The 16,549-nt window shown below is 41.5% G+C and overlaps 1 protein-coding gene across 1 annotated transcript; it reads right to left on the reverse strand.

The window, feature by feature from the left end:
* Nucleotides 1–6,369: 6,369 nt before the first annotated feature.
* dy (transmembrane protein dusky) lies at nt 6,370–12,003 on the reverse strand. The gene is made up of 7 exons (XM_089596105.1): nt 11,959–12,003; nt 9,064–9,159; nt 8,770–9,015; nt 8,241–8,663; nt 7,414–7,726; nt 6,973–7,289; nt 6,370–6,882 (listed from the first exon to the last, which is right to left on the reverse strand). The coding sequence occupies exons 1-7, from the start codon at nt 12,001–12,003 to the stop codon at nt 6,370–6,372; spliced, it is 1,953 nt and encodes a 650-aa protein (XP_089452231.1).
* Nucleotides 12,004–16,549: the final 4,546 nt, after the last annotated feature.

Here is a 16,549-nt window from a genome sequence, read left to right on the forward strand (position 1 = left end):
GGTGGAGGTACTACTGTTTTTGTTTGCGGTTGGTTGCGTTTTTTTTTTTTTCTCGTTTGAGTGGTGCGTTTTCGTTGCTGAGCAGAAATCAAAATTTTCTTCTCTTTTCCATTGAATTCGATGTTTCACGGAAACAGATGATGCTCGAGTTTGTAGTAAATTGATGGTGTGCGAACGTAAGCTGATCACGGAAATTGATTCTAAACAATTCAGCGCCACGAGCGTTAGGGTGGTATTTCTGGGAACATTAATACAGATTGGTGACTCAGCTGGATGAAATCCTCCATGAGCCTGCCAAGTTTCAAGGGTGGGCTTAGCGATTGTGAAAAAAAATTTTTTTTTATTTTTTACATACTTCTTTCTTTTTTCTGTTAAAAATAGATGTAATTTTAATAGGCAAGTAAAACATGAATGCATGTATGTGGTTTGAAGAGTTTGAGGTGCCTGAAAAAACCTTCAAGAGTTAGAAGTAAGCACGAGAATTTGTAACTTGACCAAAAATCATTAATTTCTTTAATTACTGATCCTCTTGTTTTACATCTATTCACGTGAGAGCTGTTGTCTCGAGTTACATATAACACGAGGCCGACACTCTAACAACTAAACTAAGCAAGCCGGTACCGTTGCAATGATTACATAATGAGACTTTGATAGTTGTCGTCAAGTAAATTGTTAATAACACGTAGTTCACTCGCAGAGTGGAGAAAAGAAGTGTCTAGACGTAGCTTTAGATGAAAATAATAATCTTCGGATGATTAATATAGTTTAATTTATCTGTATCGATATAATTGTCTTACTGTTGAAACTGCAGTACTTTAATACACCCTTATTTTACACTGAAGCAAAAAAAAACTAAAAATTTCTAAGGAACTATTTCCAACACAAATGTATACCTACTTTTTATGCGATTCGTGTACAATGAAGATAACACGAGATAAATACTCCCGATGTTTCAAACTTCCTGATTGTCTTTACGAAGTACTTTGCGACTGTACGAATCTATTCGAAACTAAGCCCTGCATTGGGTCTCTTGTTAAGCGAACCTGACTGCAATTAAATTATTCATCTCCAACACACACTTACATACACGCAGGGTCTTCGTAACTTTGGCAAATCCTCCCTAAATTTCTTCACAGGGGCAAAATTTCTCGAAAATCATGTGCAATATACTCACACACTGTACAAAGTACCATCGGTACATACTATCTTTTCGTATTTACTTCTCTCTTTATTTTGCTCCAACGCACTCGTATACACCTGAAGCACGGCGTTCTAATGGCAAAGAGAAAAACTTGAATGACTATGTTAGCTCGAGTTTCCTTTTTTTTACAAAAATTTCTCTTCGGAAAATCATGTCATTGCTGTACCAACTATTTGAGAATCCATACGTATACGTGTATCCCTCTTTCCTCTCTTCTATCACACGTATCACATTTGCATCTAGTATTATTACATTTTAAGAAAAAAAATTAAGTGTGTAAAGGGATGTTAACTACGCCTCAGTTGCGGATCGAGCAAGGTATCACGAAGTACGAGTAGTTATTTTATATGTATGTACATTGCAAAAATACAGTTGTTGATTTTCTAGATCTATTTGACGCACATAGATAATGGTGCTCTGCTCGATTTGCAACTCAACTCAATTTATAAATATAGATATGTATTTATATATATATATATAAGTTTTATAAGAGTTTATCACATATGATATATCGTGTACTATTTATCTTTGTCATTTTATACCAAGAATATTGAAAGAGTTTAAATGTGGTGCATTATACATACAAACATACATGATATATACATATATAAAGAATATATCAACTATAACGTTTTATCGTAATATTGTTATCTAAGAGATTTGTATGTTGGTTTAAATAAAATTTTTAAAACAATGAGTGAGCAACGATTTAGGTAATACATTTTACTAATCTCACGATTCATTATAATCTTTGTTTTGCCAATTTGATGTAATTTTTATCATTTGTTATTTTTTTTTTTTTTTTTTTTTTTTTTTTTTTTTTGGATACTGTATCCACTGTTTTTTAATCTCTTTGGCAAGATGAACTTTACGTGTACAAGTATCTAACTTTTGGGTGTACTTTAATCTGTAAGCTCGAACGATGCGAGGATGTGCTTTTTTTTAAGTTTTGTACTTGTGGGACGATGTTCTTTCATCGGCACATGTGAGTCTTATGAGTTTATCTAACTGTAGAACTATATAAAAATGTACCTATATACCTTTATAAGAGCAATGAAAATAAATGATCATGTGGTGCGAGGATGGGTGCTGTAAAGAAAATCCTAAGCGAATTTTCTGTTTATCTATTATCACTGTCATTATTATTACATTTTAATAAATTATAATAATATGTTATATTACAAAACATTTACCAACACCTTGTCTTGTTTATTTCGTATTTTAAACTCATCCTCTGTACATTCAATAAACCCTAAACGTGAAACGAACCGCGTGATGAATAAACCAAGACAGAGTCTAAACTCGCCCGGAAGAGGAAGGCGAGTAATCTATTTGATTCACTTCCCTGTAACTAATTAGGACTATTATCCACGTCGGGCAATACACTTTACTATACGAACCCATCGAAACAAAAGCTCTGTTACATTTATAATATTATTAGCTGTTTCATATTGTAATTTTTTTTTTTTTTTTTTTTTTTTGTATCAACAATCAAGATAGTAGCTTACCAAATAATACTAATACTTGTACAGAGTCAATAACTGCAATTTTACACTATTACTACTACCATCCATATTCATTAGGAAGTACCTAAGCTCAATTGCACCTGAAACCCCCTTCAAACTCAAAAGCCTACGTTTAAAAACTCAGTTCGCTGCACGCACCGTAACAACCAGCGCTAACGACTTACCATTAATAGTCTCCTTCGTTTATAGACTGTTGCAGAATATACACATACCACCAGTATGGCGTGCCGTTTATTTTTCTCTCCATTTTTTTCTTTTTGTTTTTTTTTATGTGGTCTCCCATGCTGGTGTAATATTGAAAAAAAGAGCATAGTACCAATCGCGTACTAAAAAAAATGTGTTAGGTACGCCCTCAAGCGAGCCTAATTGCTCGGCGATTGATTGCCTTTGATCGACTTTGATTCTTTTATCACTGGCTAATTACTGCTACGGATTTGTGGATTATCGATATGACTATGTTTTTTTTATTTCTCATCCTCTTTTTCCATGATTTGATTTTCTTCGAAATGCGTACGTCTCGTCACTTTTAGATGATTATCGTTATATTTAGTGTTTATTCAATGGGACTCTTGTCGTTGATCTATTTCTGTAGTTAAAAAAAATGAAATAAGATAAATTATCCATTTCATACTTATATTATACTTACACGTATGTTAATATTGATTTTACTCGCATTAGTCATCCGTGGTTGTTACGAGAACAGTATCCTCCACTAATTTAACTACCCCATCTGAAAGTGTAAGTGAAGCATACATTTTTCTTAGATCCCACAAAACTTTTGAAACTCAAAAGATCATCGAGTTAATATTAGAGTTGAATGGTGCACGGATATCTGTATGGAAAATTCGGGGACGCGTAAAATGATTCGATTAAACTCTTAAAAGTCAAATGAAGATCAACTCCCGTGTAAAGGTCTAGCGACTCAAGTAATCAACGAGCGACGGCGGTGTGTAACGAGTGAATAATTTTAATTAACCACCTCTGCTCCCGTATAAAATCACCACTTTGAATGTACGCGGCGCGTGCAACATTTGCGATTCTTCCACCAAACAATCTGCACGCACCTCTGCATCGAAAGAAGAAAAAAAAAAAAACGGGGCATCCTGCACGAGTACAGCGCGAGACAAAAAAAAAAAAAAAAAAAAAAAGAAACAGACGAGAGGCCGCAGACAAGTTTCCGCCTCGTCCTAAAAGGACGGAGCCCACGTAAGTGATGCGTACCTGTACATACGAATGTAACATTATCGGGCGGCTCGGATCTTTTTTCCCGTATGACGATAAATGTGCGTGTCTATCCCTATTTCAGTGAGTGATTTACAATAGACGAGAACACCGCACACCAGGGAGTTAGGAAAAAACGCAAAAGAAAGAAGTCCAGGAGGAGGAGGAGGAGGAGGAACCGTTGCACCGGCAAAAAAGCGGCCCCGAGCTGCGACCGCACGAGCGTGTCTCGGCTGGGTTATGACTGTTTTCTGTGTACATGTGCTAGACTCCTCGAACTCTCCCAGCGTGTGCGCGTGTATGTTGGCCGCCGCTGCTAATTAGATTCTGTAACTACGGATGAGCCGACCTGCCGGCACTGTTGGTGGAAAATTATTCGGGTCAGGTTTGTGGTGATGCACGACACGCCGAGAAGCCGATCGCGAACATCAAAGTTATTTTAATGTAAGTAATCTATTTCGATATTCTTTTACGTGAAACTATGAAACTCGACATTTCGATCCCGATTTCGTCACTAAAAGTTAGAGTTTAAGTTATACCTAAAATAAAAATTATTTTGTGGTTTCTATGTACTTTGTGTAGGTATAGAGACGTTTTTAATAATTTTTTTTTAAATTTTATTTATGGAAGCTTATTGCAATCGCCCTATTGAGTACATTTTTTTTTTTTTTTTTTTTTTTAAATGATACGACCCAGATACTTTTATGGTATGCGTTTAACTTATTCGTGGAAATGAAGCGGTGATTATGTAACTGTATCTGTACATTGAATGATTCCAATTACGTCTAATTGTATTTTTTTTTTCTCTTTTACTTTATGATCATTTTAATTTATACGTACAATAACGAAAGGTGTTATACTTGTGTTTTTCATGAATACTGATGTCATCGAGGTAGATATGGATATTACGGAAGCAATTTCTATTTTGTTTAATTGGGTCAGTTACCTGTAATTAAATTCATACAAACAATCATAAAGTGGATTAACTTTTTTGTTGTTTTCATCGGAAACAGTAATATATATTTTGGCGTACAAATTAAAAATATTTTTTACAGATTGAGAAAAAAAATATTTTATCTCCATTAAAATAGGTCAACATTACACAATAAATTAATGTATTATTTCATTAATAGACAATCATCCAGTAAATTAAAGTTATTAATGTGGTTGTACATTTACAATTGAAATTATCAGTCTATTTCAATTTGCGCTGTCGCAAAAGAAACATTTATACCTTACGTCACTTTATAACTTACGATGGTTAGCTTAGACCACTTTGATTAAATACAATATTATCTAAATAATGGCATATTTTCTTTGTTAGACAATAATTCAAAGTGTGTTAATATAAACTATATTCATTAATCATTTATATAATCAATATATAAATACATGCCCTGAAGCACAGATATAGCTAGACGTCATTGGATTAATACATTTTTTTTTCAAAAATTACTTGCTTCATCCAAACATAATTTTACATGATAAGCATTTTCGTACTTTTATGCGAAAATAAAAGCTATGTACCTACTCACTTAAATCAACTATTATAATTCTCACGACATGTATAATTAATTAATGAGTTAAAGTAGTCCTAACACGAGGTCAACTATATGCATAGAGAAAATTTTCATTATGACGACAATGATTGATATTTGATATATTTGTTTGAAAAAATGCAGTATGATATTTGACTGATGGGTTAATGGAAAGTTAACAATATAGCAACTAATTAGTAGAACTTTCAAATCGAACTTTGAACCGTAAATAAAAAAGAAATAATCAATTTCTCGTTGTTATCAAATGGAAAACATTTTCAACACTTTACAATAAATCCCAAGCTCGTGAATTTTTTAAGTAAAAATGTCAATAAGTAATATTCGAAAAAAAAAAAAAAAAAAAAGTAGTAATAACGAAACCGAATTGTGCACACTATAAAGTAAAAGAAAAAGTTGTTTTTTGACTAGCATAACGTTAGGACTACCTTAAAAAAATATACAAATGAAGGTATATTCAATTCGATTTGCGAATCGAAACGCAAAAGCAGCCACGCTCTTTTGCATTCGATTCAAAACAATTGCCGATGATTGAAAAACAAAACAAACAAACAAAAAAATCGATACAAAACCTTAACAAGCACAAAAATGACCAAACAATCATCATATAAGATATTCACGAAAAAAAAATGAATACACTCGTAATAATCATCGAGCTCCCTTTCACTCGGTCACAGCCACACACGATGAAAAAAAAAAAAAAAAAAAAAAAAAAATCCAAAAGAAAAAAATCCATACATCCCACCCAAACGCGATTCCCCGCACCCCAAGTGATCGTCGCAACAATCAACCCCACCCACGCGAATGACATCCTCCCAAAATGATAATCTGATCATCACCAAACGCGATATTAGCACGGCGCTCATTACGAATAGAAGCAGGTGGACTTGCCGAGGTGGCTGTGCTCGGCGTGGATCGCGTGAACGGCGAAGCCCCCGACGGTCAGGGCGGCCTCGGCGGGCACCATCATCCTCTTGCCGAAAGGCCTCAGTCTGATGCAGAGGTACGTCGAGAGGCCACAGCTGGCGAGCAGAACCGCGAACAGCAACAGTAGGGTGAGCGCGAAGCCAGACGTCGTCATGCAAATGAGGTTGCCGTTTCCCGAACCGGACAGGGACTCGCGCACCGGGAATATCATCGTCGAGGTGGAGGAGCCATCGGCGGCACCACTCGTGTCGTTGCTCGTCGACTCGTCGATCGAGAAGGTCAGGTCACCCGTCGAGACTACGCGGATCACGCGGTTAACGCCCACTGTTTTGGCTGGAGATGGACTGGTGCTTGGTGCCACTGTTGTAGTGGTGGTGGTGGTGGTGGTGGCTGATGGGGAGTGGATGGCGCGACTCTTGCGCCTACGCTCGTCCCTCGGTCGACCCACCGACTGTGAAAAATCGATCTTTTTTTTTTCTTTTTGCGCCAAGAAAGTATTAAAAAATTCGATGTAACGAGAGAAGTAAGCCAAAACACACACCTGAAGGTAGGCCTCAAGGGGCATAGGTGGCGGTGATATGCCATAGGCAGCCACGTCAGCGTGGCCGATCGACGCCCTGTGATTCTCGAGCAGGAGGCCGTCGTTGTGCAGTAGCGAGGGCGTCGGGTCGGAGCATTGGTCCGGGCACTGATAGCGGCAGATCTGTATCGTGCACTGGAAGTGCACCTCCATCGAATCTGGGAACTTGAAGGCTTGGAAATGGGCGTACGAGAGGACGGAGGCGCTCGCTCCGAAATTCTTGATTTTCGTGAAGCGCGACATCAGCTTTGGCCTCGTGATGCAACCACGCTGGTCGACTGATTTTTTTTTTTTTTTTTTTTTTTTCAAGAAAAAAAAACCAATAGAGCGTTAGGTTACAAAGTCATCGCAATTGGTACATAATTTTCAAAGGAGTACTAGGCTAATGAAATAAAGACTCACCCAATTGTATGGGGGCTCTTTTACCGTCGTGGGCCATGCAGTTGCGCACGAGCATGTCGAACTTGGAGTCGTCATCCTTGATAGCGAGCACCATGGTCATGGTCTGTCCGATTTTCACGAGGCCCGAGACTTCGGAAGCCCAGGGCCCTTTACCCACTTGTATTTGCATCCAACAACCGACGTTGTCGCCAGCAAAGTCGGCCCTCACTACGTCAAGCATATCGACCGGGAACGGACGAAAGGTTACCGATTTCTCGTAGAGATCGTGCCAAGTGCAGCGCAGTTTGCGCGCCTGATCCCAAACCTCTTGCACCTGGGACGAAACGAGCACTCGTTAGACGGTGTTTTTATACTGATCATAGAAGAGCTGTTTGTTTTGCCAATTGCGATTAGTATTTTTTTTTTTTTTCCTTTGACTCGATTTTTCGGGGATAATTCATGACGCATTTAGAAATACTTTTATCGCAGAAATACAACTTTCAATGAGCAAGTAGTCAATAAAAAAAAAAATCAACAAAAATTTTAACTATTTGTGAATATTTGACAAAAGATCGGTAAATATTTTTCAAGTTTCACTGAAGGCAGCATCCACCTATACAAGACCCAATTTTTACATGATACGAAGGCTTTTTTTCGAGTTGCTGCTATACTAAAGCTGTGTTATCCTCAGCATACTAATCGTTCCATATGCGCGCAAACTCTAGATCGACCAAGGACCTATCTCCACTCGACACCTCGAGGTATCGCTCATCATCCGGCTAACGAATCCCGGGCACCACTCGAGAGTTCCCCGACAGAGTGCTCGAGAAGAAGAGCAACGTGCTCACCTGCGGGTCGTACTGTATGACGACGATGTTCTCGAAGTAGGTCCCAGAGCCGGATTCCGCTCCGTAGCCGTAGAGGCCGTTGTCGGTGTTGCCGGCGGTGCCGCACGCGTGTATACCGATCTCGAAGTTTATGGACGTCCTGCCGAGGCCTGCCGGAAGGTAGACGCAGTTGGCGTTACTGTAGTGGCCCTTGCTGAAGACAATGCCGTAAAAGGGCTTGTCGAAGCCCAGGTAGACCTTCATCGATTTTTTCTCGCACTTGACGTCCAGCGAGACGATCTTGGGCATGTCGCCGCTGGGCGCGGGCCAACTGTTGTCGCCCAAACTCGTGCTCGCCGCGATCGCCGTGTCGAAGATCTTGTCGATGCTGTCCAGCGGGCGTTGCTGCTGCTGTTGCTGTACGGCCGATGACGACGGTGACTTCTGCGAGCCCGAGGACTGTGCCGAACAGACAAAAACAAACGAGCCGATCATCGTAGTGAACGCGCCAATGGCTTGTCGATCCCGGAATCGTCGAGCTCACCGAAACGGAACCGAGTGGTGGCGGTGGCGGGGGCCCGTGGTAAGCGACGACGCTGTGGTGGGGCCGGCCTCTGTTGGACACGTGCTGGTGGCCCCTCAGGTTGGCCTGGCCGTATTGGTTTTGGGACGACGCGGGCCCGCCGTTCTCGCTCTCGGTGGACATACCGTCCGCGTGGTTGGACGACATCTGGACGTCGCTACGGTCGTTGGGTGATTGTTGTTGCTGCTGCTGCTGTTGCTGCTGCTGCTGCTGCTGCTGTTGTTGTTGTTGCTGCTGCAAGGACTGGGGTGTGTCGGCGACATCCTGGTGATGGTTGCCGGGGTTATTGTTGTTGTCGTTGCGACTGTCGTCGCTCGCCAAAGCTTCGACCACTTCGACCTCGTCGGCTCGTGCCACCTGTGGGGAAAGCCAAGTGAGATCGGTGAGAAAAACAAAAGTCTAAAAGTGACTAAAAACTGAATTTAGTCGTTATTTTACACCGAAATTTATACAAATTTTTAAAAAAGTACACTTTCTTTATTGACGCATCATCACAAAAGTTATTTCTAATTTGCCGAAAAATCGTTTAGAAGTACTTAACTTTTTTACTTCATTCTAATTTTTTAATAGAAAATATGTCGATTTTAAAAAACTAAAAGTTGATGATGATCGCAACAAACTCACGCAAAAGCTCAGTCTCTTGTTATAGCTCATATTTAAACACGTTCTAGCCGTATACTTTTTTTCTTCAAGCTGTTGAGTATACCGATTAAATACCGATCATCCAACCGGTCCCAATATCAACGCAACGTATGAAAAACGAGCCGCGCAACGAGCAGGCAAATGAGCCTACATGAGCGTGTGAAAAACGCAAGCCCAAAAGAGGCAGGCACGCAGACTCTTTTTTTCACTCGGTTATTCTCACCGGAGCACAATTATCCGGACGTATATTTTAACCCAGATAACACATCATACCCATACATATATATACACGCGGATAAGGCGTACGGAAGACGCGCGAGAGTGCACGCAGTTGCCGTTACCGCCGCTCTGACCCAGAGCTAAGGGCGACGAGCAGAGCAGTGCGTCGGGTTGCGTCTGTCTCGTCTTTTTTCGTGCCGTTGTCGAACACACACGCATACCGGAAAAAAAAAAAAAAAAAAAAAAAAAAAAAAAAAAAAAAAAAACGAAGCCAAGGAACGAGAGAGGAGGAGACCGATCGCGCTTCTGATGCTACACGAATGAATGCGCATAAGAAGATAGAAGGAAGGGAGGGAGGGAGGGAGGATACGTCGTTAAGGTAATTTCAGGTGTAGGCTCGAATTCATTATTGTCCGGGGTGAAAAAAAAAAAAAAAAAAAAAAATTGGCTTCGATCGATTACGTACGGGTCAGTCGGTGCTTTTTAACTCGATATTTTTAACTGTATATGGGTACGCGTGTAATAATTGCAATACACGCGTCGAGTGGCTGTACATGTGCTCACTTGAGGAAAGAGTTGGCTGTTTGCTCTACAATCTGTGAGTATACTGCACGATGCACACGACTAGAGTTTTGAGAAAAACTTTTTTTTTATCCATGCAATTTGGGTGAAAATCTTTTATCCCGTGGTGTAACGAATTTTATGATTAAGGGGTGGTATTGGGCATTGGTAAAACTTGCATTGACCAATCGAGACCTTAAGTTATTCATGAAAGTTTTTACTTTTGCTCATCTTGTTGTTCTGTGTTCGCCCAACTTTAATCCACAAAACTATTTCTTTTTTATTTTTGAGAACAAAAATCTTTGTCAACGCCTCACGCTATGATGTACAAACTATGATCGGCTCGCAAAGGATGAAGTAAAAAAAAAAAAAAAAATTAGGCAATCAACAAACAAAACGACAGAAACGAGCGCGGCTTTTGTTTTCTCTTGCAAAGACATATGTACGAGTCTATATATATAAATAAATCGGAGAGAGGGAGAAAGCGACAAAAAGCAGCTTCAGGAAAAGGAAGAAAGAAGGAGGCGACGACGAGGACGACTTTGAACGGCTGGCCGATTGACCCTGGCAGCTGCCGGCACACCGTTAGTTATCCACTTTGCAGCAGTGCCACAACAAGTAGCATCAGGGGGTCAGACGCGTGACGCAACTTTACGCATCTTTCTCTCGCACATGTATGCGACGACGACCGTACATTTCGCCGTAACAGACGCGAGTTGGTCTTTTTTTTTTTTTTTTTTTCAGTGCGCATTATAGGTAGCGCGCTAAAACCGGGCGCGCCTTTTCCACGAACGCGGAGGCGAAAAAACAGGGACTCTGGAATGCCACCGGCTGACTGGCCCCTCGTGCGACCATAGCTTCCGGCCTCTGCGCCATAGAGGGGGTGATGCCCCGGATCGGTAAATACAGGTGCTCTGCGTCCTTCCTGACGCGTGCATTTTATTTGCGGACAGGGTTGGTTTTTTGGGTGATGGGTGAGCACGTGGAACGACTTTTCAGATCTTTAAAATTTTTTTTTATCACTCCTATGTCAGAAGTTTATCTGTGCTTTGTCTGAACTTGGAATGACTTTAGAACTTTTATGGATCGCTATAAGATTATACGAGGAAGCAGTGAAAGTTTGCACTGTAATGAAGTGCACACATCGTATTATATCAACAATGGCGGGTTTAGTAGGAAAATTTAAGACGTATTCGATCGATTGCGTTATTAAACCACATATTTTCTGCATAATTGAATGATTTTCAGTCGTCAGGGGTAAAAATTTCACATCTCAATTAAGAAATCAAGTTCCGTCGAGGATAAAAAAAATTATCATCCGCTTGCACCGCACACTTGACAGAGTGAAACCTCGTTTAAACCACATCAAAAACACACTTTTACTAAAAAGCTCGCACCGTAAAAGTAATCCTCTTGCGCTGAACTTTTCGTCGTGAAAGTAAATGCGAGCGATAATAAAGTTACGTGCGTGGACTTTATTATTTTTCTTTTCGTCACTATTTTTTAGCCCAGCCACAAAACATCAAAGCTAACGAATACCATTTTTTATAGAATATATTATGTTTATAATATTTTATTACTTGAAATTCAAGCATAAGCGAAATTCTCTAAAAGTTTAATTAAAATTAGCCGAAAAGTATATCACGACCACTAACTCGATAAGCTTCGATAAAATTAAACTCATCGATGAACATGAATATAGAGGTACACCTGTGCTTTTTTTTTTTTACTTACCCCCTGGAAGAGGAGACACGTTAACAAAAGAACGGCTAACCGCATTCCGCGTAGTCGTCCACGGTGAATCGATTCAGGACCCAATATCTGAAACCGATAATTTTTTTTTTTTTTAATTTACCATTTTTTTTTTTTTTTTTTTTTTTTTTTTCACCGATTTTTCAGCTCACATTTCACACATCAGTTGAAAAACGTAAAATAATAACTTTGTTTGTACTACTAATATCATCATCATCGCTAATTACATTTTTAACGTGCATGTTGAAAAATCTATAGGGAGAGCGTGAGAAAATCCAACTTTTGACTTGCAATCGATAAACCACGTCTTCATCCACTTATACTCAAAGAACCTTCATGATTTTTTCAGACAATTCAAGCCTAAAAACTATGCATCCTAAAAAAATGTCAATACTTTAGTCGCGTTTGCTCTGTGTCCCCTCTCTTTGTCCTTTCATTGCTCGCGTCACGATTCGGACTACAAAGAGAGAAAAGGAGGAAAAAAAAAAAAAAACCACCAAACGCGACGAAATAAAACGGAGCAAATTAACATACAAGCCATATCCATCCCGACACACAACAGCGGACTCATTCCTTCCACCGCGACGAAGGCGCGCATTATTGCACGATTCGCCACACTATATGCCTATACGCGGGGACACAAGCGACGCAAGTACATACGACAAAGTGGAACGTCACGATGCCGGCAGCAGCTGCGGCACTCGGCTTTCCTAGTTTCCGCGAAATATGTCGCGCGCGCCGTTTGATCGTCATCATCATCGATGGGATCCATCGGAAAACAAACCCATCACCTGCATACATCCACGTACAGGTATTACACCCACACGAATACATTTTCACACGTGTGCACGCACACACGTACGTACATATATATATATATATTACAGGGAGGTATCGGACGCACGTAGTGCACGTTCCTCTCGCGAAGCGAGACGTTCCAAATTCCACAGGCTCCTCGTCCGCATTTTCGTAGCGCGTCTTATTTATTCTGCATCGCGCCTTGGGCTCTCACCCCCCGCCATCCCTCTCTCGCTTTCTTTTTGCTCAGCCTTTTGACAATGGTATATACTTAGAAAAGAGAAAGAGAGAGAGAGAGAGAATTTTCGCTGCTGTGGGTGAAAGGTTCCCTTTTTCTCTTATTATATACTCGATGCCTGCAGTAGCATCATTCGGCCTTTCCGAGCTCACGCGACTGCATAGCACGTTGTTATACGTCGTGTGTGCAAGTAACCCGATTTGTTACCCGGTTAAGAGCAGCCGTGCGAGACTGCCATTCAACTCGAACGACAACGATCGCGATAATCACCCGGTGCATTATCACTCGGAGTGACCGGCGGTGTTGGGTGCTTTCCCCCGATGAATAATTTCACCCTAGCTTATATAGTACTACACTTGTGGCCATCTCTCGCACTTTCTTCTCTTGACAACCATGGGAGTTTTAATCAGCTTCGTTGTGCGTAGAGTGCGATTATGGTATAGGGTGATCCGAAACGAGTGTAAAATGCGCGATTCGTGCACGTCAACTTGTTTTGAGTTTGTACGATGCCACCGATCTTTGCTCCTTTATAACCAAGCAAGTGCGTGTGTGCAGTGGATGGTAGAAAGGTTGCCCAAGTAGAAAAAAAAAGGGGGGGGGAATTATCCGTAAAATAATGAAGTAGCTCAACACATAATCCACGCCGACTCTTACGTATAATTACAACCACCCGTCATTTTCGGCGAGCCCAACAACCACCGACCGATCGGCCTACTTTTTATTCGCTGCGCTGAAAGTATCGAGCAAGCTCGGTCGCTCGAACGAAGAGCAAGAAAAAAAATCGCACACCTGATCGGGCGACTCGGGATCGATTTTCGGGCTTCGGGAGATCGGTATGCGTGTAATCGCTCTTTGATACGATCGTCGTACATCACACGGAGTAAGGGTAGGAGGAGAGAGAGAGAGAGTCCTGCCGACAAGTGTAAGAACGGCGAGCCGCCAAATAACGCCGCGCATAACGGTCCATTGACGCAGCGATTCCTGAATGGGGAGCATATACACACACACGTGGCTCATTCGCCCGACCCGATCCGAGAGACTCCGCACGACTCACTTAACCCGTTTCCCACAACGCCTGCATCTTTTTTTTTTCCTCTCGCTGCCCTCCTATGTTTTTCTCCTTCTCTTTTCTCTCTCTCGCTTCTTTCGGCTCGGCTTCGTTTTTTTTTTGTTTTTTTTGCCACGCGCCCGAGCATCCCGTGTATGTCCCTTTTTTTCTACATTCGTACACGTACATACGTGGGAGTTTAAGGAACAAATGTGTGTGCCCTGTCTGTACCTACAAACAAAAGAGATAAGAGGAGGATTGAAAAGGAGATCTTTGCCCAACGTGCGCGGAATTTTCCCTCTTCGCCGGGGGAGAGGGGGGGGGGGGTAAGTGCACCAAAGGTGAAACAAAAAGGCAAAGGGGAGCTCGGCGAAAATCTGTATTTGGCACGTGCACGCGTCAAGTGACAAATATCCATGCCGCTCTATCCAGCTTCTTTTCAAGCTCCAATCTGTTCTCGCGAAAGCGCAATTTGTTTTGTTCAACAAAGCTTTTACCCTCCCCCTCTCGCTACTTTTTTTTCCAATCGACGATGACTGCGCGTAAACGACGGAGCTTCACCTCATTATAAGTACTTGTGTGTTAAACACAAAACGACCGTGATGATCGTTCGAACAAGCGTGTGCTCGTCAGATTAGCGCGAGCTTTCGTCAAAAACTTTTGAGCCGTGTATGCAGAATAAATAATCAATGAACGCGTCTCGTTAGGCTGCACTTGTGCTTGCTTCCGTTCGATCGCTCCCGTAATCATTGACCGATTTATGTTTAGCTGTAGATGTGGAAAAAATGACCCATCCGAAGACCCATTGATGATATTATTTGACGTCCCGAGTGAAATACGAGCTTGCAATAAAAATTAAAAAACCATCCGAACTGTGAATTTGATTATCCAAAAAAAAAAGTTCTGCCAATTCAAGTAGTCCTTTCTCATTACACAGAAATCCCACAAGTACTGTTTTCCTCGTCGGTCAAGCTCTTCGCTTGCACAAAATCCTGGTGAGTTGAGTGTACATCCGATCCCACGCAGCGCTACACCGACGACATAATATCAACAGCACGCGTAACCCGTCGTTCATTCACTCAGATCCACGAGCTCGCGTATACAATACATACACGGAGGTGTACAACGCGGCGGAAGCGATAGATGAATATCACGCGATGCGTATGCGAGGGCACGCGCGCGCGCTTCTATTTTACGAGCGCAGACTCGCGGTCGGGGATGCCCATCAAGCTCTCGCTTTGGGCTGGGGACCGGTACACCTGTACGAGCCACGTGGCGCGGCCGTAAAGATGCTGCGGGAGGAGAGAAGTAGGAGGAAGGTCCATCGATTCCCCGAGCAACGCTGGCTTTTACGCGCTTCGCTGGAAAAGCGCGAGTGCAGTTATTGCGAATGAAAAGAGAGAGAGAGAGAAAAAAAAGGTCCGCGGGATGAAACCTGCGGACGCGCAAGTGTTGTACGGGCGAGATCGGCTCTGTAGGGTATAACAGGTGTCTGCGTCTGTGCACTACAAGTAAGTATTATATTTATATATACTCACTTGTTTTCTCTACTGTGCGTAGCTCCAGTGTGAGCTATTTCTTTGCGATCATTGGGGCAGTTTATCGACGAATGAAGTTATTACTTTGCAATTGTGTGTTGAAGAACCATAATTAAAGTAATATATATCTCATAGGTATATTATACGAGCTCGAGCCGTTCAATATTTATTTTTTCGGCAGCAGCGGTATCACGTATGATGCTTACAATGGTATCTCCAATCTCCTCAAGCTTAATCGACACTTACAGGACTGCTTTGAATATGTTCATTCATAGAGCGTCTCATGGTGTGACTCCTCGAAGCCCAGCGGCCGAAAATCTCGTTAACATGCGCCCCGTGACCCAAAACAAGAGGATGCTCGATAATTACAAGTACAAAGGCGGTAGTACTTATGAAAAAGTGTGTCGAATTAAAACCCCGGCACGTCCCGGGTTTAACGGTACCTGTCGCACATGCACGCGTAATGGGCATATATGGGCGCGCTTCTACAACGGCCTTTACTATATTCTTGCAGTCGATGTGGCTTGCATTGATGTTTTGACGAGCTTTTTGTGATGCGATTTGTCAGAGAAGCTTGCGAGAGAAGAAAAACAGAATAAACATTCTGCAGGTGAATGGTTTCGATTTAAATGAGCGCTGACAGTGAGGTGTCATCGTTTTGCGGATAAAAGTGGCGGGTGTTTAGTGTTATGTGCAATAAAAGTGGAAAAGGTTAGCTATTAAGTCGGTTGCGGTCGCGATGATCAGCTGATTGATGGGTGTACGCGTATGGCTATTACGGTATAGAGCCGTGAAGCGTTTTGAAGGAAAATTACTACGTGAGATTATTACTTACACTGATTGTACGCTTAGCCGTCGGAGTACTCAATAATTATCTTGATGAGATAATGAAACAAATATCGAATAAATCATTTCAAGCATGAATGTACTCTCTGATGAGCTTTAACTTTT

This window comes from Copidosoma floridanum, unplaced genomic scaffold (genome assembly GCF_036245765.1).
Source record: "Copidosoma floridanum isolate Cflo_tuat_1 unplaced genomic scaffold, Cflo_Japanese_pri ptg000029l, whole genome shotgun sequence".
NCBI classification, from domain to species: Eukaryota; Metazoa; Arthropoda; class Insecta; order Hymenoptera; family Encyrtidae; genus Copidosoma; species Copidosoma floridanum.

Excerpts from the sequence above, each read along its gene's own strand:
- dy (XM_089596105.1), bottom strand. The coding sequence starts at position 12,003 with ATGCGGTTAGCCGTTCTTTTGTTAACGTGTCTCCTCTTCCAGGGG. Across the intron at positions 9,160-11,958 it reads CGTGTCTCCTCTTCCAGGGG|GTGGCACGAGCCGACGAGGT; the intron begins GTAAGTAAAAAA and ends CTTTCCCCACAG. Across the intron at positions 7,727-8,240 it reads TCATACAGTACGACCCGCAG|GTGCAAGAGGTTTGGGATCA; the intron begins GTGAGCACGTTG and ends GTTTCGTCCCAG.